The sequence below is a fragment of the Piliocolobus tephrosceles genome, chromosome 10 (genome assembly GCF_002776525.5).
Source record: "Piliocolobus tephrosceles isolate RC106 chromosome 10, ASM277652v3, whole genome shotgun sequence".
NCBI lineage: Eukaryota > Metazoa > Chordata > Mammalia > Primates > Cercopithecidae > Piliocolobus > Piliocolobus tephrosceles.
The window spans coordinates 4627193-4650602 of record NC_045443.1 but is presented as its reverse complement, the minus strand read 5'-3'; the positions used below and the strand labels follow the sequence as shown (position 1 = coordinate 4650602).

The 23410-nt window shown below is 49.8% G+C and overlaps 1 protein-coding gene across 1 annotated transcript in view; it reads right to left on the bottom strand.

Moving 5' to 3' along the window:
- The window catches only part of CCND2 (cyclin D2), a 31926-nt gene that overhangs the window by 6543 nt on the left and 1973 nt on the right, over nucleotides 1-23410 (bottom strand). Inside the window, exons 2-4 of the mRNA XM_023202073.1 lie at nucleotides 22901-23116; nucleotides 20201-20360; nucleotides 10154-10302 (exon numbers count right to left, since the gene is read on the bottom strand). Of these exons, the coding sequence (XP_023057841.1) occupies nucleotides 10154-10302; nucleotides 20201-20360; nucleotides 22901-23116 (525 nt within the window). The remainder of the gene's footprint in view (nucleotides 1-10153; nucleotides 10303-20200; nucleotides 20361-22900; nucleotides 23117-23410) is intronic.

The window sequence follows — 23410 nt, the reverse complement described above, 5'->3', positions numbered from 1 at the left end:
TAGTCCCAGCTACTCGGGAGGCTGAGGCAGGAGAATGGCGTAAACCCGGGAGGCGGAGCTTGCAGTGAGCTGAGATCTGGCCACTGCACTCCAGCCTGGGCGACAAAGCGAGACTCCGTCTCAAAAAAAAAAAAAAAAAATCCCCAATTTTTTCCGCTTCTTTACCATTTCCTTAACTCTCATAAAGATATAATGCAAAATGTCTACAGCATTCTGGACCCTTGAGCCATCCAATTTGGGAATAAGCAAGAATATGCAGCATTGCTTTAGTTATCAGTCTATATTGTAGGGGAAATGGACAGGGTGTCTGCCCCAGGCAGGAGCTTCCCTTAGGCAGGTGACATGCGACGCAATGACAAATCACCGCTATCACTAGACAGGGACCATTGCTGGTGTTAGTAAGAGGGTGCGAACAGTAGACTTGCTTCTAACAGGCATTTTCTAGCCTCTCACCTCTGCAAAGGTGCCTCTGTGCACTCTCTTAAGAAGCACATACATAAGCAAAATATGTTAAATTGAACCTCCCTGTGTCTTTTCATAGTTTAATACAAACTTCCCTTTTGTTTCTTTCACTGTGCAATTCTCCCCACCCAGAGGTTTCTATTTTGCCAAGTCCAAAAGCATTCTCTTTATTTCCCAAAGATCTAAAATACAGCTGGCAAGGCATATTGGTTCACGCCTGTAATCCCAGCACTCTGGGAGGCCGAGGCGGGAAGTTGAAACCAGTGCGACACCAGCCTGGACAACATAGCTAGCTCCCTATCTTTAAAAACAAACATATAAATAAATGAAATAAAGTTGGAACTAACCACTAAGGAACAAAATTTCCACACCCCTCAAATGTTCCTTTCCTATCTCTCGTCTATTCCACATTTCAGACTACAGCTTTCAATGAAAATTAAGATTAGGAACAACCACAGACTAAGGGGCCAAAGGCAGAGACGAAATATCACCTGGAACAATGAGATGAGGAAGGGTGGTATTTGCTGCCCACCTACCATACTTGCAGGTGGCCCCCAAGTTATTTAACTTTTCTTATCTCAGAGTTTCCCCACAAAACTCTCAGAGTAAAAAGGGCAACTGAGATGATATTGATATACATGCAGTCGTAAGTGGAGCTCGATAAATGATTATGATTATGTGTAACAATAAATTGGTCCTGGAACCTGAAAGAATCCCTCAGATTTATTTGAAATGAGATACAGAATTGCGTTCAGTCAAGACTGGTGAAGTGTGTGTCAAGATTGTGTGTCTGGTTCTGGGTAGAGTGCTGAACGTGACAGACGTGAACCAGGGGCAGGAGGCTCCGTGCCACCCTGAACGAGGCTGAAACGGAGTCAGGCACTGGCCTCCGGGACTTGCTAACACCTCTCAGACGTTCCTGTGGCATCTGCCGGTTACGTCCCTTACCCTGTCCGACCTGCTGAGCTGAATGAATGATGAGAAATCGCTTGGGGCTCACCCGCCTCATCCCTGTACAGTGCTTCCCCAAGTTCTTCCCTCAAGGAGCACGTGGCAGTGCTGTCCTCATAGGTTACCACTTGCTAGGTGGGAAAAGTTAAGGTATAATGTTCCTTTACTTTCTTTTTTCTTTTTTTTTTCTTGAGACAGAGTGTTGCTCTGTCACCCAGGCTGGAGTGCAATGGCGCGATCTCGGCTCACTGCAAGCTCCACCTCTCAGGTTCAAGTGATTCTCCTTCCTCAGCCTCCCGAGTAGCTGGGATTACAGGCACCAGCCACCGCGCCCAGCTAATGTTGTATTTTTAGTTAAGATGGAATTTTACCAGATTAGCCAGGCTGGTTTCGGACTCCTGACCTCAGGTATCTGCCCGCCTTGGCCTCCGAAAGTACCAGGATTACAGGCATAAGCCACTGAGCCTGGCCTAAAAGTATGTTTTTAGGGGCACTTGCATTTCAGTAGATGTGTGAAAACCTTAAATCCTTATAATCTAAAAAATTTAATATTAAGTATAGAATCAAAATGAATGTGGGGGTTACAGGCAAAAAGCGACTACGGTCAAAACTACTGTGGAATGTCCCTTAGGAAGGTTCTACATCAGGGAGGAATGGCAAGTCTCATACCATCAGTTTTTCTTCTAAAGCTGGGATAGACACAGACAGCCCTTTCTCCATGTGAGCACCGCGTGAAGGAGTTCACTTAAATGCCGGAATCATCGTGGTGTGAGATATTCTCTCCACCGTACATGGGCAAGAGCTCAGATCCAGAACAGCAGCTTCCACCCCACATTCCATCTGTCCTCCCTCATCTCCTGTAGCCACTCACTGAGTGAAACATTGGACCTAACAATCTAAATTCATATTTTCTTCTTTCTCTGTTTTTTTTTTGTTTTGTTTTGTTTGTTTTCTTGCAAAGGAGAATCCATTGAGTCCAGGAAGTTCATGTGTAATGTTCCTCCACTGTCGAGAAGCTGTCGAAGGGGATGTTTACAATTGTTTTTTTCCAGGAGGCAGAGGAGCTAAATCAGAGTGCCTCCATACCATAGAGTCAGTGACTATAGCCTTGTTTCCAACTGAATACCTGTCCATGGAAGACAAATCTTACCCAAAGCATAAGGCCTAAGAGCATTTGTTATGTAAAGGAGATGGCAGGATTCTCAGCTGACTGAGGGACTGTGCACGCGCGTGTGCAGGTGCACACGAGGTATGGTAGACAATAGCTCTGAACCATTACTTTAAAAAGGAAATGCCCATTAGGTGTAGCAATGTGGTACCTTGAAAGAGGGTTTCGCATGACATAGCCCTTGGTGACTACTTTCCAAGTTGCGGTCCCGTGGAACTTTGCTCCTCAACAAAAACGCTCTCGCCTCCTGCCCAATCCTGCCTTGCTCTCCTTCCTCACAGGCTGTATTCTGGCCCCCGGCAAGGTCATCTGGCTTAATGCATCTTCTACTGCAATATGGCCAACTTGGGACTCTATGGCCATTAGTGACTTAACCATGCCAGCATGACCCTCCACATGGGGAGACCAGGCTCCAGAAAGCTAAAGACCTCGGTTTCAGGCCATGCACGTCTTTCCTTTGGGGTTCCCAGTGTTCCCACTTTTTCTGCTATTAGCCTTCCCTTCTAGCAGCCTGAGACCTTAAAGGAACAGTTCTGAGAAAACCCCACAGAAAGGACTGGGATGTCTGACTGTCACTTTCACTGGACTTTCAGAGCCACAGGACTTGAGGTGACATGTGCGTGCACAGTAGCGTTTTATGTAAGTTCCAGCCAAGAATGAGTGCGCAGGCTGTCCCACACAAAACGGAGGAAGGTTTCATAGACAGACAAAACTGCATACTCTCTCTTTTCTTCAGTCGCATTTTGATTTCAATCCAAATCATCACTGACTTGACTACAGCCAGCTTTGTCTTGTTTTGTTTTTTGAGATGGAGTCTCACTGTCACTCAGGCTGGAGTGCAATGGTGCGATCTCATCTCACTGCAACCTCCACCTCCCAGGTTCAAGCAATCCTCGTCTCAGCATCCAGAGTAGCTGGGATTATAGGCGCACGCCACCATGCCCAGCTGATTTTTGTATTTTTTATAGAAACAGGGTTTCACCATATTGGTCAGGCTGGTCTCGAACTCCTGACCTCAGGTGATCCACCCGCCTTGGCCTCCCAAAGTGCTAGGATTACAGACATGAGCCACCACGCCCAGCCTGGCCAGCTCTTACTTGATGACCCCTCTGACTGGAAGATAAAAGGATGACCAAAGCAGGTACTCCATGGATTGAAGAATTCTGAACTCCCTTCCCTAGCCTCTTCTAGACGTACCTTGTGGCAAAGCAGGACGTTAACCCTCTCTGCAGTCTCCGCCTAACCTTCCCTTCAGGTTCCACTTCCATGAAACTTGACAATGATCAGCTCAACTTTCAACTACACAAATCCCTCATTCTAGCTCAGAAAGACTAAAAGGGCAAAAGCCTGTCTTGCGTATATGATGTTGAACACTACTCTCTGATGGTGGAAAGAGAACTTGGCCTCTCCCTTCCATGAGACAGAGCTCACGGCTTGCATAAGAATACCTTTGTTCAGCATGGCAGGGGCCGGCCCCTTTTTGGACTTGTGAAGGGCATATAAATTCTATGTGCTGGTGGGAAGTGAAGGGAGAGGAGATTGTGCACTGGTGCTGATACGTGCAACTGGACATGCCAACTCCACATCGCCTGGGTCTTGCCCAAAGCAGGAGGGCAGAAGAATGCATGGGATGGGGGGGGGGGGGGGGGGTGGGGGGCAGCCACCTGGAGAGAGGAAGACCTCCACCTTAAATCCAACCAGGTTGCTTCTGTTAGAGGATAAAGCTGAGAGAAGACTGGAGTTAGTGTTTCCAAAGGGGCTGGATTATAAGAAGACATACATAAATAATCACAGACTTGGAGAATTTGGAGGTCTAAAGGGCCTTTGGAAATCAAGCAGCCAAATGCCCTCGTTTCCCAGCTAGGGAATGGAGCGTGGAGAGTGGACGTGGTTTGCCCCGCAGTGACATCTGGCTAAAAGCTCAGACTGGCTTTAGAAAGGGCAAGCCTCCAATTTCAGAACTCCTTCTTTCCTATATACCTCAACTTCTAAGCTCTAAGTAAAGACATACAGACCAGAGACTCTCCAAGAAAGAGAGACATAGCTCAAGTGGCTGGAAAAACACGAAAGCGCCTCTAATCAAAAGATGTTACACACAAGTAAAGTGCGGCGGCTCTAGGACATCAGCTTTCCTGCAGCCTCCAAAGCACCAGCCATTGTGTTAAGATGCCCCAAATTAAGCTGATTAAAAGGGAAGCCATAATGCTCGTCTGTCAGCCTGGACAGGTGGTACCCTACTGCGCTGGAGGTCGGGCAGACCTCCAGCTTCCATGATGATAGGCCCCCTCCCTTGCCCCCTTCCCTCCTGGCTGCCCCCGCCCCCACGCCTGGAGCCCTGACAGCAGTGTTTGTGATCTTCAGCTCGTTACAAGGGCCTCTGACTTCCTCTGCTTGCTGGCTCCAGCTCCGCGCCCTGCACCCTCCTCTGCCTCCATGAATGGGCTGATGGAACCTCCTACCATTAGCCCTCAGTGTAACTGCACAACCCCATTGTCACACACACGCACTGCACTCAACAGGGGGACAAAGGGCTGAATGAGCCCCAGACCCGCGGCCAACTCAGGCAGAGACAACTTAGGAAACTATCTCATTCTTCCTTTCTTCACAGGCTGTTTGGCTTATTTCCTTGCATACCAAATGAGGCCCACAGAAAAATGAGGCAGGAGAGGGAGGCATCAGCCCCTGATTCGATTCCACCTCCCCACCCCCAGCTTCCAGCAACACTTCACAAGGTTCCTGACCACAGGCCCTCAAGAGTCCACAGAAGACAGAATCTGTAACAGTGGAGCCTTGAAAACGACCTGTGCGGAGAGCGCACCGGCGCCTCCAGCTACAGAGCAGACGCAATGCTAAAGCCCATGAATCACACACACACGTGTCGAAACTGAGACTTCTTCCGGGGCGCCTCCACCTCCCTGCTTTTTAATAGCTCATTGACAACCAGGACCAGAAAACGCCAGGATGACCCTAAGGAAGGGATATCCTGGAATCTTCTCTGGGCAATATTTAAGAACGTGTCTAGGGACAGGGATGAGGGCTGAGACACTCCCTATTGGGTACTGTGTGCACTCTTTGGGTGACGGATTCAACTGAAGCCCAAACCTCAGCATCACACAATATATCCACATAACAAACCTGCACATGGATCCCCTGAATCTAAAGTTTTTTTTTTTTTTTTTAAAGAATGTGACAAAGAGTTTTGATGTGCCTTAGACAAAAAAAGGTTCATCAATATAAGGAACAGATGACTAGAGTCTTTATTCTGTTAAATATCTTACAATGAACTTCACAACATCTTTATGGCCCGTGAGCCTCAATTCCATGTTTTAGTTGATGAATTTGTGCAACTGTGTCATGTGAAAATGAAGCCACTTACTCTAAGATAAGGTTAGGGAAAACTCAGAGGGCTCGGAAGGCCCTGACACAGAATTGAAGTTAAAAAAAAGATAAAGCTTTTCAAAGGACATGGACAGACTAGTGAGTCGGAAACACATTGGAAACCCATCTGCCTGCCTTTGTCCTTTGCGCCTTCCTTCCTCCTCCCTTCCTCTCCTAAGCATCACTCCCAACGATTCTGCCAGGGGCTCTGGATAAAGAGCTGAGGAAAAGCTGGGCCTTATTCAAGAGGTTCTATAGACAAGGAAGCAGTGAGATCAATGCTGGCAGGCAGCCCGAGGAGTGCGCAGAGGGGACGGAAGAGGACCCCGATTCAGCCCAAGGAAGCAGGGCCCCAGTCACCGGGGACCCAGGCCAGTGGCGCCCTCCCCTCTCAAACCTACCCAGACACTGGACACCCCCAATAGATGTTTCCCCTAAAGCCAAACTGCCTCTCTGGCTGTTTTTAGCAACTCTTATGATTGGAAGGAAAAAGTATTTAAAATATACCACCCTCTGAGACTTTTATTCCCTGTAAAACTGTCAGGCCCCTCACTCAGCTTTCTCTTTGGAATGAAGCGTTCTGGTTTATTTTGGCAACCAGACGCAGCAACAAAGGCCGACTTTCTCAGAGCTGCATGGGTCCCTCCTATCAAAGCTACCTGCTGCTGGCCAGTGAACCACAGACTCGCCTGGCTATCGCACAAGAATCAGGGGGACCCTCTTTCAACAGCTCCATCCCCGACAACCCACGACCTAACCCCCAAAGTGGCAGAGAGCACTGCAAGTTTGAAGAGATCATAAACAGCAAGGTGTGTAGGAGCTGACGTATAACTCAGGGGTTCGGGGGGAAACTGTCAGCTCTTCCCGATTCCTGTTTGTCAGTGCCCTAGGGCCAGGGAGCAAAATGTGGTCCTGTGTATTTCACTTTTCCAGGGAAGAGCTCAACATCAACCTATGGGCATTTCACAGCGTGGCCCGAGGATGTTTCAGACATGTGTACATACATATATATATATATCCATTTACGTATGTATGTATATACATAAACACACACACACATTTTACTGTCGTAAATACACGTAATGTCAAATTTCCCTTTTCAGTCACTTTGAAATGTACAGTGGCATTAAGTACATTCATACTTTCGTGCAGCCATCAGAACTGTCCATCTACAGAATTGTTTTCATCATCCCAAACTGAAACTCCATACCCATTAACCACTAACTCCCCATCCTCTCCTCTCCCCAGACTCCTGGGAACCTCTATTCTACTTTCTGTCTCTACGAATTTGACGATTCCAGGTACCTCATACAAGTAGAATCATACAGTATTTGTCTTTTTGTATCAGACTCATTTCACTTAACATAGTATTTTCAAGGTTTGCCCACGTTATAACATGGATTGGACTTTCATTTCTTTTTACAGTTGAATAATTGCGTGTCCGTACATTTTGTTTCTCTACTCTAAGAACAGTTTCTGTCACTAAGTTTTCTCTGCTGGGAGGCCGGCGTTCTACATTAGGCCTCACGAGCGCCTTCTTCTGGGCTGATTTCCTACTGCACTGGGCGTTCATAACACATTACTTAGCACACCTTCATTTATGTTCTTCATTTGCCAGGGTTTTGCATGCTTTACTCTTGATTCATCATACAACTGCTAAGTTCCTTGAATGCAGGAATCTCATCCTCTGCTTCCCACATGCCACCCATCCACCCCAACTTATAGTAACAACCGGGCCTTCCTTAAAGACTTCCAGAAATGAATGAAGGACATACACCACTTCTTGACTCATGAAATGGTAAACAGAGCTCAGGAAGCAAAACTCACCTCCCTCCAAATGCTAATGTGTTCTAAATTCTAGTCCTTTTATTTTTCTTCCCTCTGAGCGTCAGCTTTTCAGAGAACACAGGCTGACGGATGGGAGGAGATTTAGCATTTGGGAAATTGCATACACACACACACACACACACACACACACACACAGCCTAGCCCAGAGCTGCTTGAACATTTCCACTAAAAACATTTTCAGGGAGAGCGAACAAGCATCTGGGGTGCCAGAGGTAAGCCTGGAACTTCCTGAAGTCTCAGATTTTTGTTTGAAAAAGCGTTATGAATTTTACATTTCACTACGTTCACTCTTGGTTTTTAAGTATGAAAATGTTCAACCCAGCCCACTGGTGTGAATGAGGCATACACAGGCAGCCCCAGTCAAGAAACACGGTGTGTGCCCATTATAGAAATGAGATACCAACTCGACCAACAGTTGGGATTTATAGGAGGACACCCCTAAACCAGCTTCGTATCCACTTCATGTCCATTTCACAGAGTTGGTCAGCTGCCTTAAATGGACTGGCTACGTAGTATCAGAAAAAGGCAAACAGTTTCTCCAGATGAGATGACAGACTGACTTGCCTGAAGTCTTGAAAAGCCAAGAGACTTAGCAGCAACTCCCAGGAGTGAAATTGACACCACTGTCCATGTGAGATCAGTAAGGGGGGACAGAGGCAGGTGGGAAAAGGCTGGAGCCGGTAGGGTGGTCAGCCCATCAGAGCAGGTCTATCAACATGGCAGGGGGAGGTTACAATGCCTGGGGGCAGGAGGAGGGGGTGGCTGCTCAAACTCCTGTCACTGACATTTTTGTCTCCAGGCATTGAGGAAGCACTTGTCTTAAACTGGCTGGGAGTCCCATTTGTAAGGCAGCCTTAATTGGAGACATTCAGAAAAGGAGGAAAGTGTACCATTTCTATAAACGTTAAGTCCTGTCCACGACTCTTCTCTGGAGGATTAGAAAAGCATTCTTCGTGCTGCACTGGAGGGAGCGTTTCAGTCTGTGTTTTGGAGTCCTCGTTTAAAAAGCGTATGTTTGGAGCCCGCATTTTAAAACCATATCTAAGAACTATCTCGGAGGAGGACCCCAGATTTGCTCGGTCAGCATCTCCCCGCACCATTTCTCTGAGCTGGGAACAAACCCCAGGAAAAATCCAGGTGGGCGGGAGAGGAAGCCAGCGAGCTGCCGCCGTGGCCTCTCTAAAGTTTCATCTGTTCAGTATCCCTTGTGCAGGCCTCAGCCATAGGCCTGTAAATCACATGATCCCTTAACTCAGTAAAAGCCCCCAGAGGGCATCTGAATCCCCCTGGACCATCCAGAGGGTGTCATCGTGAAGTGCCCAGCATTCTTCAGCCTCTCCATGGTGATGCATGAGGGCTCAGGGCCAACAACCCTCTCTCGGGTTGACTTTAAACCCAAGGGTTTTTTTCAAACCAAAAGATCCCAGGAGTGGCAGCAAGGGTGGAGTGGAAAGTTTCCAGGGGGCAGTCGGAGCTTGGGGGTTCTAGCCCCAGCTCAGCCACTGCCCAGCCCCTTCTGGCTGGTCACTTCAACCCCTGCCCCGCCCGTGGAAAATAAGGAACCGCCTCCCTGACCTCTCAGCACTGTCCTGGCTCCAGCGCCCTAGGACTGCAGCTTCCTACCAATTCAATTCGGAGTCTCACTTGACCCTGGTCTCTCTCAAAACCTTTCTTCTCAGGAACTCCAAATTCTGGCAACAGGAAGTAACAGCCTCTCAGCCGTCCACAGGGCACACAGAATGGGGAAGCTCCAGAGTTAATAATAGTTTCTTGAGTTTCTATGGCACTTTGTCTTTTGAAAGCACTTTGTAATCCATTACTGCACTGAACAAAAGGGAAGAGAGAGCGGGGAGGGGTGGAGAGGTTTGCCAGGGACGCACACCGTTCTCACAGTGGGGCACCTCTTGTGTGTCTGCTCCGTCCACGGCAGCTGAGTCCTGGCTCTCCTTCCTCCTCTGTGCGCCTTACAGCCTCAGCGTGTGTGAGCAGACACGGCAGCTCTTCACTGCTGGGCAGAGGCAGCCCGGCAGCGTGTACAAATATGGCAATGAAGCAACAATTCAGACCCACTGGGAAGCCCACGCCATAGAGGAACATCGGTAAACAGCCCTCCCGCCCCCTGCCCCCCGCATCTGCTTGCTGAGTTTTCTTCTGTATTTTGTGGTGCACAGCTTTTCAGAACCTTAAGAGGCTGTGTCACCTGCTGAACTTTGTACTCCCTTGATGTCGATCTTAAGAGAACGAACCAAAAATATACCTCTGACACAACATAATCAAATCCGTCATCTCTTTCCCTGAGCTGAGAAGAGATATCTGGACTTAGCCAAGAAGGTGATGGCCACCTACCACGTCTGTGTTGGTGATCTTAGCCAGCAGCTCGGTCAGGGCATCACAAGTGAGCGAGCTCACTTCCTCATCCTGCTGGAGCCCGCAGATGGCTGCTCCCACGCTTCCAGTTGCGATCATCGATGGTGGGTACATGGCAAACTTAAAGTCTGCAAGGAATGAGAGGCAGAAGGTCAGGGCACGGAACGCATTTGGATCCTGGAGCTCCCCGAGACTGCAGAGACTCAGAAACAGGATGGCAGCAGGTCGGCGGCACGAGTGACCCCGTGCCCTGCAGGCATGTCCTCCCTCGAGTTCTTTCCCAAGAAGCCTGTGTTTATTTACCATCACCATGGCTGTTCCAGATTTAAACGGAGGAGACTGAGGCAGGGAAGGAAGGCAGCTTAGCTAAGTGCACACAATGAATGCACAGGGATTCAAGGTCGCCAGTCCCCAAATGCCAGTCATATTAAGCATGTCCGAGGTAACATTCTTGACCCTGGTAGGGGCAGCAAGGTGAGCGAGTCATGGTCTCTAGAGGTGACGGAGGGAACAGAGCAGAGAATGCCTGAGACCAGTGCAGATAAGGTACCCCATGGGCCATGCAAGCAGGACAGACCGGGGGCTCCAGACGTGAGAAGGAGGGAAAGTACAAGGAGGTGGGAGAAACGGGCAAAATCTATGCAGAATGCTAACTCAGATGGGATCTTGCTATAGTTTCTGGACAGGCATCAAGGATTAATATGACCCCCCCCCAAAAAAAAAAAGATTTGATTTAAAAAAGGAAATGCGAGCAGCAGCAATGCAGCAAGTGGGCGAGTCGGGGCTGAGTTCCACCCAGTTCCCAACCTCTGGCCCAACAGCAAGAACCCTCAGAACATTAGGGCAGAGGATTCTAACCCCAACACAGGGCTCTAACTAAGCACCAAAGATTAATCATTGCATCTGAATCAGACGGGTGACTTGGTTTCGACGTTATGACTCATGAGCCTGAAGTCCCCATTTTATTACTAAGAGAAAAAAATGTGACTTGCTACAGAGAAGTGCAGAATGAGGGTAATAAATCAGAGACGCTGGAACCCCATCCACTGCCATTTCTGACAACAAATACAGAGGATGCTCCCGTGTGCTGGAGGGCTCCTCTTGAAAGACCAGACCCCAGGGGCTGGGTGGCCATGATCCAGCAGCTGCTTGGTCCATCAAGGGGAAATAAAGACAGCCAACTTCCTCCTGTTACTGCTGCCGACAGCTACCAATGACCACCGTATGCAATACGCTACACGTTACGTCCTGTTTAATTCACCCATCAGCCACAGAAAGTGCACAAGAGCGTCACCCTAATGGTATGGGTGAGATCCCTGAGACTTCTGAGAGTTTAAGTTGCCCCTGCTCATGTTGACATGACGTTAGAGTGGGTATAGTTTCAGTCATCACTCTAGTGACGGTCCTGGAGTGCAGTAAGTCTTGCAAAGCGTACTCTTTCCAGTTTTAGCATTGCTCTAGTGAACTTACTGTGTGTAGACATGGAAGGGGCACGTGGGGGCAGGAGACAGAGCATACAGAGGAACCGTGGGTCACCCTTCAACGTACAGCAAAAATAATCAGGTTAAACCTACAAAACCAGCCCTTCTTGTATCTCCCCTTCTTCCCACCACGCTCTATTACAAACACATTTTCTACAGCAGCTGTTTTAATGGTGAGCCCACTGCCCCAGCATCAAGTTAGACACTGTGGATCCCTGAGCCAAGCACAGCCCTCCCCTCCCATCATGAACGCAGAGCAAACCTGGCCATCTGCCTGTCTCCTTGGCTTTTTTTCCCATTGCCCTCTCACCATCTCCACCTCTTGAGGGACGTATATAATGGTGCTATGCCCACGCCTGCTGTCCACCCGCCCCTCCTATGCCTTCTCTGTCACCATGGACAATGTGACAAAGCCGGCCTCCCTGCCTCTTGCTCTGCTGTAGGTCTCTTCCACACGGGTCACAGGAGAGCGCTTCTCTGCCCAGTAACCTCGTTAGCTCCCCCCTGTGACATTCATAACACAAGCGGGGCAGCCGGCCCATGGCCCTGGGCCCATAAAGGCCCGGGTGGGAGCATCTGCCAGGGAAGGGGCAGGAAAGGATCCCCGCCCGCCCTTCCCTCTGCCACAGGCCTCAGACCGGGAAGCACACCTCACACATGCCCGTCTCTGCTGTCCCACTGCTAGCAAAACCGACTCTTACTATTGGCATACGGATGAACTTCTGGAAGCCAGCAGGCATAGGGGGAACAGGTGTACCAGTGGCACAGGGAGACTCTACCTCCCTTTTTGTTTTACCAAGAAAGTTTTCAGGGGAGTCCTCCTGGGGACGTTGTCCCATCCCACAGAATAGGGGAGCATTTAGTGCTTGAACTTGGCTGCCTCTCAGCAGCTCAGAGTGGCACCAAAGGAGCCGTGTGTTCCCACAGCCAGAGGAGAAGAGCTGCCAGAGACCAGGATGGCGGCCGTGCTGCCCTCTGTTGCCTGCTACCCAGGAGAGAGGAGCGTCTTCCTCTGGATCCCTGAGCATGCCCCACCTCTCCTCCAGGTGAGTCAAACACTGAGGCAACATCAGCCCTCCAGCTCGGTCCAGACGTCAGACTGTGGGCAAGGCACTTCTCTTCCCAAGGGCTTGCTTTCCCATTTGTCTAATAACTGGTTGGGTGACACAAGTGTTTTTCTAACTTCTAGCTGCAACTCATTAATGGGTCATGAAATGCATCTGTGGGTCGTGACCAGCAATTTTTGTTGTTGTTCTCCTTTAACCAAATAGAGTAGGATAGAAAGTATCAGACTCACTGCATGTACTGAAGAGTAAATATTGTTTGGAGAAACTTTTGTATCAGTCTGATACACTTGTACGAGTATCCTGAGTTGTGTTATAAAATGTATTTCTTCCTTCATGGCTTAGGTCAAAAAGAGTTTAAAGATCGTAGGCAGGATAATGTCTCAGGTGCCTTACAGCTCTACGTTGCTCTTTGAGGATGTGGAATGGGAATGACTCCCAAGGAGAACAATGAGGAGACAACAGAATGTATCGCGGCCACTACCAGCCGGCAAAGTCACAAAGCAGCCCTCTCCACAGAGCAGCACTACTTCCCCGTGGCACCAGGGCTGCTCCAGGACCACTCTCAAGGACATCCCCCTCTCTACTGGGAGAGGATACTGAACAGAGAGAAAAACAGAAAAATGAAACATCATTTCATCTGTGCACTAGCTTCCTAGCTGTAAACTAGCCAACCCCCACCCTCAACTGTGGAAAGCTCCACCTACCCAATGCAGCCATTCCTGGAAACCATCAGCTTTGTCGCTATGACAGGATGGAGAAATGGTCGCAATATCCACTCAGAAGAAGGAAGCACAAATCCAAATTGCATGCATGCATGCGATGATGAACATTACAACCATGGGTACCTACATACACACATGCCTAGGGATGTACCGGAAGGATGCGCAGAAAATCAAAGCTGTTCTGTTAGGTGGGAGAAACACAGATGAGTTCGTAAATTTTTCGCATAATATTATTTTAACAAATAAAAACCAGGTAAAAATTTCTTAGCAGTCTCTTAAGTCTCTTGATCAAAATGCCAACAAGCTATAGGCTGGTGCAGAAGGCGCGCTCGGGGTGAGGGCATACCCTCTCCATCCTTAACTGCCCACCTGGAGAGGTGAAATGCTGGCAACTTCCTGAGATCCCTCCTCCTGCAGCAGAGAGAGGCAGCGAACTGATCAGCGCTCCGTTTCCATTGACTCATTACAATGTGCTCCTCCCTGTTCCAGGCAGCATGGAGGACTGCCCCCAAGATGCACAACATTAAGACTTTTTAAGGCTGGACATCAATGCATTAGATAGTAGAGGATGGTGTGCTGTAATGGCTATGTCCGTACTACTACAGGGATAACTTCTAAAGAAACTTCTCAAAGAAAGGAGGCTCTTGAAGGCCAGACACAGTGGCTCACATCTGTAATCCCAGCACTTTGGGAGGCCGAGGTGGGCGGATCACCTGAGGTTGGAAGTTTGAGACCAGCCTGGCCAACATGGTGAAACCCCGTCTCCACTAAAAACACAAAAATTAGCCAGGCATGGTGGTACGCGCCTGTACTCCCAGCTACTCTGGAGGCTGAGGCAGGAGAATCACTTGAACCCAGGAGGTGGAGGTTGCAGTGAGCAGAGATTGTGCCAAGCACTCCAGCCTGGGTGATGAGAGCAAGACTCTGTCTCAAATAAAAATGAAAAAGAAAAGTAAAAAGAAAGGAGGCTCTAGAGTGAAGAGGAGCATTTGAGACACTTCTCAGAAGACTCTCCAGGGAGATGGGAAGGATTTGGAGAGTGGACTCAAAAAGCTCCCAGCTGGAAGGTGAAGTGCATGGAGCTTGGACAGCCTCCACTCCTGCCCCAGTCCCCACCAGACCCAGGAGGGCCTCTCCCAGGTTGCTGCATCTGGGGATCTAAAGAGAGCGGGAGCAGCCACACACCTTGCCATGGGGAACAGAGGCCATCCCAGGGCCTAGGCCTCCAGCTCCCCTCCAACCAAAGCAGACCTCTGGAGAACACAGCTCACTGGTTCAGAGTATTAGCTCTGGAATCAGACTGAGGCTGAATCTCCATCTACCACCTACCAAGTGTGTGAAGTTGGGCAAGTTGCCTGACCTCTCTGAGTCTTCATTTTCTGATCTGCAAATAATGAGAATAGCAATACCCACGTCGTAGTGTTGTTCTGAGGATTAACTTAAAATTATCCTTGTAAAAGCACAGTGCCTGGTTCAAGGTAAGCAATGAATGTCAGCCAGCATCCTCCGCAACCTGCTCCTCCTCTGCTCTCACTCCTGGGACTTCCTGCAAGACTATGGTGGGGAGTTCCGACTGGAGATGCTCTCCAGCGTCTGGAGGGATGAGGAGAAAGGCGCCCAGCATCCCTGGATTGCAGACAGCTGCAGGGAGCAGGCCAAGCAGGCCAGGAAGAATGAGGGCTCTGTGCTTCCTGGAGAATCTGTCACTATCCAGTTGTGTATGTGTCCCAAAAATGACATCATCGAGTCCCCAAAGTCTCCTGCTGCTTTGCAGGGCTGGGAGAAAGTGCAGCCCCGCGGGGGAATGAAAAGAACCCCAAGAACACTCAGCCAATGGGCGAGAGAAGTTGGCAACGCTAACCCAGCACATTCCACAGTTCATTCAGATGCGGTTCACCCGAGCCAGGAACGATGCCCACATAACCAGGAACACCCGACATTCCCGCCTCCCTCCCGGCAAAGTGGTGGAGGCAAGGGACACGCCTTAGGGGAATCCCAGCTGGACCCACAGGCGCCAGGGGCAGCTCCAGTGTGAGCTGCATGCTTGTTCATGACGGCGGTGGTGACGGTGAGGTATAAATAAAAAGGAGCTAAAATTCATCTGTTTCAAACATCTCCTTTTACGGGTGAATCAATGAAGTATTGGGAGATGAAGTGATCTGGCTCACGTCACTCACTGCGAGTGTCGGGCCTGGGGTCTGGATGAGATTTTGGGACTCCGGATCCAGAGCTCTTTGTAACTTACTGGAAGCTGACCAGCTCCTCAAGGTCACCTCCCAGATACCACTCAGGAGGATAGGGCAGCCTTTCACGTCAGAAGTGGGAGAAAAGCCCCAAAGGTGGCACTCTGGCTCAGGAATCAAAGGACTTGGGTCCCAGCTCCAGCCCCGGCACCAGCAAGCACAAATGGCTTATCCTCCCAAGGATGCCCTGAGAGCCCCTGGGGGTCCCACTGGGCTCCCTCACCTGCACGGGCCCTGAGAAGCGCTGCATTTCATCAGCTGCATATCTGTACTTCTTGGGAGGATTTTACTGAAGAAGGAGTTCACAGCTAAATAAGTTTAAAACCATGGAATACACAGCCCTGCCCAGTAAGTTTAGCACTTATCATTTTGGCTATGGTGGCCAAGGTCGTGGGGTGCAGGGGTGATGGCTTTGCTCCTGTTCACCAATGGGGGAGAGAGATACGCACTCTGAGGCTGAAGAAGAAGGGGAAGGCCAGGTCAGGCTTTCCCCAGGTCTCCTCTTCTCCAACCTGCAGCCAGGTGGAAGTTCAAAGGGCCAGAATCAGAGTGTTCTCAGGCCAGGGACATCACTGGGCACACATCTCACCTGCCACCCCCAGAATAGGACCAGCATACCCTGTCCTTGTGGGGCAGGACTGCCATGACAAGGGAAGGCCCATGAAACTGCAAGGCCTGCTGGGAGGAGCTGGGGAGGGGGCTGCTGGAGGGCGATGAGGAGCCTGCTACCCGTTCATCTTACATCCGCAGAGAAGAGAGATGGCAAGCACCACGCTGCCTGGCTGCCTGTCCCCACAGGGCGTGCTAACGACTTCCCCTCAGTCCCATGACCTCTCAGCTTCAGGGGCAGCTCAGAGGCTTGCAGATGGACAGACGGTTTCCATTCTTCCTTCCCAGCACCCATCAAGGCGAATCTCCCACTCTAGATCAAGGGCCAAATCACGGAACTTCTCTGGGCCACCACTGTTTCTCTCTCACTTGGGGATGGGATCTGAGGGAACACCTGTAGGTAAAGCCAGGGCAGGGGCTAGGACAGCACAATGGGTTATAGTCAACACTGGGACTCTGGCCTTGGCGTGGGGAAGCCTAGGGGCGGCTATTGTGTGCGGCAGAAATAGCAAGGTGCAGCATCTCCGGGTGGGCTTCTAGTGAAGAAAGAGGGGATATGGGGGCCTGGAGAGGGAGGGTGAGCACCTCCCCCTCCCCGGTGCCAGGTGTAAACTCAATGCCACTGGCTCTGCTAAACTAACTGGAATCATCCACCGAGCATGATACCACATGTCAAGAATCTCGCAGTGCCAGAGTGCGATCCCGGGTCATCTCCAGTGGTCTGCTTTCCTCGCCTGCAGACCTGGGTGCTCTATCAGCAGAGCTGCAACCAGGGAAGCTATGGCTCAGTTCTGCTTCCCCAGTTTTGGGAACTCCAGGAACGGGAATGCTAGGAGCTGTGGTCAGGAAGATCCCCCACCCAACCCACCCATGCCTGCACTGACCAGGACCTGCTGCAGAGGGATACCCTGTCCTTGCGGCCCTCCCTCTTCCAGAAGCCATTTCAGGCTGAGCAGGGAAGGAAGGAGGGCTCCTCTCTGCCTTGCCACCATCTTACCCTAGAGCCCCATAAAGCAAGACCGCTACTTTGCCACACTTCCCACAGCCCCTCTGTGTTCTCCCGCTCTCCCTTCCCCTTTCACACACACATACGCTCCCCACACACTGCAGAACCACTGCCAGCTCTTTCACAACCAGCTTTTCCCATCAAATAACTGCACAGCCTGAGGGTTGGCTGCCATCTCTCGGGACCCCCACCCTCCACCCACTGTGGGCCTCCAAGACCCTGGCCACAGGTGTTTCATCAGCTCCAGGACGGAACATCCAGGACTGGGGGAAAAGGAGAGAAGTGTGGGATGTGAGGGGCAGGTGACAGCAACAGCTTGGGCTGGGGAATCCGCGTCTCCTACCTCTGGTCCTCAGCCACTCTGTGCCTGCTACTGGTCAGAGTCCTGAGTCCTCGCCCATTCATCATACTCTGACCCTACAATGTACAATCTCCTCTGCATGGAAGGTGTTTCCTTCAAGAAAAGCGGCCTTTGGTGTTAGTATTGTGAGGCCAACTGCTGTCAAACTCCACGCAGCCAGGATTCTGCGTGACTCGGTCAGCTGCACAAACCCAGATGCAGATCAGGGAAAGCAACGTCTTGCCATAAAGGCCCATCCTTTTCAGACCCAGGAAACTGCCAAGGACCTCCCTCTGCTCTGCCCAGTCCACGCCTGAGGCTTAGTGCTTAGCACACGATTTTCATTTGGTTTGGGGGTGTCCTTTCCCAGTCCCTGACCAGAGCTAGTTCAGGGTCCCCAAAAGCCAGTCTTTATAACTGCCTCTGTCTCCCTTTGGGCCTCTGTCCTCAGCCCCGGAATCCCAGGCTCCCCACTCTGGCCCCGGAGTTGGCAGCCAGCCCAAAGATCTGGGCAAGAAGGCCACGGATGGGGGATGGGATCCCCAGTTTTCGAGAATGGGTCTAGACGGAATCTGGGGATCTGCCCATACCGGGGTAACTCCACCCAGCACCCCACCCCAATCAGAGATCAGAGAGGAGGAAGGGGTGGCTGGACCCCAAAAGATCTGTTAGCCAGGAGACAATGTCAAATCATTGCTCTGGCTATCAACAGCTGGGCAATGGGGGAGTTTAGGGTCGGGGGTCAGCTGTCCTCGGGCCAGAGAGAAAGAACTGGCTGACCCATCCCCCACAGCGAATCCAATAAGAGAGGAGGGGGACAGCCGAGCCTGGGAGACAAAACGACAGGTCACTGGAGGACTGACCTCTCGGGCCCCCGCCAGATAGAAGGGAAGGAAGCCAGAGCGACCACTATCCAAAAGGCAGCAGGGGTCCACAGGGGTCCTAAGAACCACCCTCAGGGCTACAGGAAGGACAATGGACTCTCACACCAAGGTGCACGGGGCGCATGTGCACGCCACGAGGCCTGGCCTGCATCCGGAAGAACAGGACGATGAAAAACCAGCAAAGGGTTGAAACCTGTGCCCTAGATGAACAGGCAGGAGGCGGGAAGGACTCCACACTCAAGCCTACAAGTGCAGAACACACAGGTCCTGCTAGAAACAGACAAGGGCAGCCAGTAAAGGAAAGCCATCATATCCACTTTAGTCGCAACAGTTAAAATCAGGGTTAACATTGGAGATGGCAGCATTTTCACAGTCAGTCAAGGTCCAACCTACACTTCTGGTTTACAAAGCACTTCCACATGCATCACCTTTCCGATTTTAATTTTCCTAGCTGCTCTGAAAAGGCCATAGGATGATGTATCAATAGGCTTGTTTTGGAGATGAAGAAGCTGGGGTTCAGAGAGGTTAAGCAGCCAGTCAAAGGTCACCCACTGATATGTAGCAAAGCCTGACCTTCCGACTGTGAGCACAGGGCATATGCACTACATTGTACATTATAGAATCATCTGTAGCACTCATGAGTAACATGTAACAACCTACTGAGAAGAGTTACCACCTGAATCCACCTAGCAATGTAACTACTCTTGGCAAATTTGAGGTGAACGGCACCAAAAGGTCCTCCCAAGTCATCAGCTTTTAACCTAAGGTTTCTGACTGTCAAAACATGAACTGCTGACATCTGTGCCTTAGATGAGCAACGATCCGGGGTCTCTGCCATGGCCGCTACCAAGAAAAAAAAAAAGAAAACCAGCAGACACTGGCCAAGGCTGTTTAATAAGACAATAGCAGACCACTGCCTTCAGTTTATTAGGAAAATACAAAGCAAATGGGGCAGTAGGAACTATGTATCAATTCTGGGATCCCCGTGGTAGGCAGAACTGCCATGTTAAAGGCCCGCAGCCAAAATCAAAACACCTCCACATGAAGTGAGGCCATCAGAACCCTGCGCTCAGAAAGTAAAGCCTTACCGAAAGCCAACCGGGTTCACTCCCCTGCCCAGTGGGGCAAACAGCTAGAGAAGTGAACAGCTAGAAGGCCATAAATACCCTACAGTAAAAAAAAAAAAAAAGAATTCCTTTGGTCTCCCTTACCACTAATCAAGGCAGGCAGCATATTTATCTTGACATTGTTCCTTTAACCTGTATTTGCCCCCATCCCCTCCAGATTTCCTCTTGGGCTTATCTCCAAGCCATCCTTTTCCTTAAAAGATTAAAGATTTAAACACAACCAGTGAGCAATGTATATAATCTTCAAAGAGCACTTTAGCCATCATAAAGAATATTTTAACAGGCACTCTTTTTTTTTTTTTTTTTGCCTTAACCACACCTGTCCTCATAAACCATTTATGAGTTTAGCAGAGAAAGCGAATATACAAAGCTCAGATAAAGTTAAAAAAAAGCAACCCAAGAATGAAACTTCAGACTTTAGACTACTCAAGACCACCCCTCCTCTAAACTCCTCAACTAAAATCAAAGTTCGTACGGCCTTTTGCCTCTCCCTGGACATCTCCCAAAAGATCTCCCGTCTCCCTCCCTGGCTCAAGCTTCATCTTACCGGTGGCACACAGAGCAATGAAGGTCTGGGCATGCTTTCGGATCAGAGACAGCTTCTCCCGCTGCTGGGGCAGCTTGCGCAAGATGTGCTCAATGAAGTCATGAGGAGTGACAGCTGCCAGGTTCCACTTCAACTTCCCCAGCACCACCAGCTCCCACTCCTGGAGGAGAAGGCAGGAAGAGAAGAGGAGACTCTAAACTCCACAGGCTGACCTGGTGTAGGGGGTTGGGGGTTGGGCTCCAGACCAGTTTTAAGGCCGCTCATTAGGACGTGGCGGCTAGATTGTAAGGCGGGCCCATTTGTCAATTGCCCCTCAAGCTTTGAAGTTGTTGACAGCTCTTCTTATGCTTCAAATGTCAGGCTCCACTGAAAATAATGAGAGCCCAGGTAGCTGTTGCCAAGATTCTATTTTCTTCTATTTCGTTTCCACTCCAGCTCCCCTTACCCCCTCCCAACCCTGACTTGCCGGCAATACTGCTTCCCGCCCACCCAGAAAGCTGAACCTACAATAAGATATGGCCAAGGTCATTGTGGCCCTTTCATGGTAATTTATTGTATATGTCTCTATCACCGAATTAATAGTCTTTTTAATCTTCATGGAAAAATGACGCACACAGATAAAGCTCAAAATAAGGTTCCTTGGCCCAACTCCTTGGCAACCAACTAGCTTGCTTTTACTTAGTCCCAAAAGTGCCTTTATCTCTCTGCTGTTCAAACTTTCCCCTTTGACATATCAGGCAGAAATTTTGGGGATATGACACTCAGCCCTTTCACCTAAATGTTTCAAGGGGCCGTTGTCATCATGACTAAAGGATCACATGGTCATTAGCAGACCCATTTTGCACATTTTGCAGACGGAGGTGATTCAGGGCAAGGTGAAGGTGCCTGCTCAGTGTCACAGCGTCCCTCGGTGCACCTGTGGGGACCACCCAACCCTGTCTCTTTTGGGTCTCTCACCAGCAACCCACCTGGACAGAAACTTTGTTTCCCTCTTTCACTGAGATATTTACGGGAAACTGTGCTCAAAGGGAAACAGCCCAAAATAAAACATTAAAAACATTGTATGTGCTACCAGAAAATATGCCTCTCCACTGAGCTGTCATCAGAATCAGAGGCAGGGACTGTTTGCCACTGCACCCCCTCTCCCATTCACCGGGAGAACCTGGAATCTCTTTCATTTGCTAAAGCAGCAACCAGAGCACCAGTTCCAGAGCTGTGGGGCTGGGGGTGATTCCCTTTCCCTCCCAGGCCTCAGCCTTCTCATTTGTAAAATAGGACTCTTCCAAATCCCAACTTCTGGGATAAAGGGAAAGGGAACAGGAGAAAGCCAAGCTTGTCTGGAGCAGTATAGTGCTTGGCTAGTCTCGGAAAGATTTGGGTGTCCTGAAGAACATCTCAGTTCGCCATCCTCTTGAAACTAAAGAATCATACGAAGATTATTTTTCCTGCTCTCTCATGAGAAAGACAAATTGGTTCCCAATTCTAACAATGTTTTCTTCATAAGCTTTAAAGTCTGCCTTGGCTTTCTGCGGACAGTTCGGGTAAAGGGCCCTAATAAACTACTAAACCACCAACATCTTCAAAGATGGCTTGAAATGCCAGCCCTTCCTCTTCACAGGGTAATGCGAGTACGAACCACTGGTCTTGCACCGTTATTAAAGGAAGCAGATCTCCCAGAAGGCAGCACCTTTCTAGGCCTCTCGGACCAAACCAGAAGCAGCTCAAATCTGGCAGCGGTTCAAAGGTGAAGTCATTCAGGCCCCTCTCTACATTCTCGGCAATTCCTCCCCCAACCTTGTGCATGTCTTCCACTAGATGGCAGCACAGCCCCAGAAAGGAAGGCTCCTCACAAAGAGCTCAGTTCAAGAAGCCAGCCTCAGCCCTGTGGACTTTGTGCAGGCCCTGCCAGTAAGGGGGGGGAGGGGGCGGGAAGGAGGGGGTGCTTTTCTGAACAGTGCAAAGAGGGGTGTGCAAACCACTGAAGGTGGGCCTTGGAGCCGCTCTTCCATCCAGTACAGCTGCAATATGGCCGTCTTATATGTCAAGCTGCAGGGAAAAGGAGTTAGATCAGGTGGGAAAAAGGTTCCCTGGTAGAAAACCAGAGATAAGGCAGGATCCCTGGGGTTGTACAAAGGTCACAGTCCCACTGGAGGTAGGAACCCAGGCCTCGGACTCCTTCAGTGAAAGGCCGCATTTTGACTTTGCTCAAAAGTCAATGAACTGATATTTAGTGAACAGCTATTAATGTGTTGGTATCTTGAGGCTTTGTAGATACAGAGGACATTACCTTTGAACTCCGAGTTTTTAGGAGACACACACCGCAGACACATACCTATCATGTGAACACATTCTCAGACTATTTTTGAAAATTTGGAATTTAATTAAAATATCACTGTTAATTAAAATATTCCACGCATCCCCTACACACATGCATACACAATTGGAAGTGAGTCTCACCACCAAATCTCGAGGATCTTATTCACAGATGTAGCCTCAGTGCTGGGCACGGAGCCTGGGCACATAGTAGGAACACAAAAAATATAGACAGTGGTTTCCTATTAAATGAGTTATTGCCCATAAGTGTGTAAATTCTATTGGTGGGGTCATTTTGGATCCCAAGAATCCGCTCTGGAAGTGGTGAGTAGAAGGCATATTGTTGGCCAGGGGAAAGCGGGAAGGGAGGAAGGGGCCGGTCATTACCAGCAGCTCCTGAGGCTTGATGGAGTTGTCGGTGTAAATGCACAGCTTCTCCGCAGTCAGCGGGCTGGTCTCTTTGAGTTTGGAGGCCAGGAACATGCAGACAGCACCCAGGAGTTGCAGATGGGACTTTGGAGTCGGGACCCCAGCCAAGAAACGGTCCAGGTAATTCATGGCCAGAGGGAAGACTTCTTCTTCGCACTTCTGTTCCTCACAGACCTATAATGGGAGTGGGAAGGGGTTGGGGGGCGGGGGTGGAGCGCATAGCATCAGCAAAAGAGAAAAAGAATGAAAAAGCATAATCTATGGAAACAAAAAAAATTAATTTTTTGTGGGGAGGGGGAGGGGAGTAAAATGGGTGATAAGAATAAAGAACAAAGATGAGGAAACTGGGGTGAATCAGAATAGCCCATCCGTGCTTTGGTATTCCAGGGAGCCTATAAAAGGGGGTGAACTACAGCTCCAAAACGGGGAGTCGGAGAAGTGCGCAGCAGCCGCGGCAGCTCCGCGACG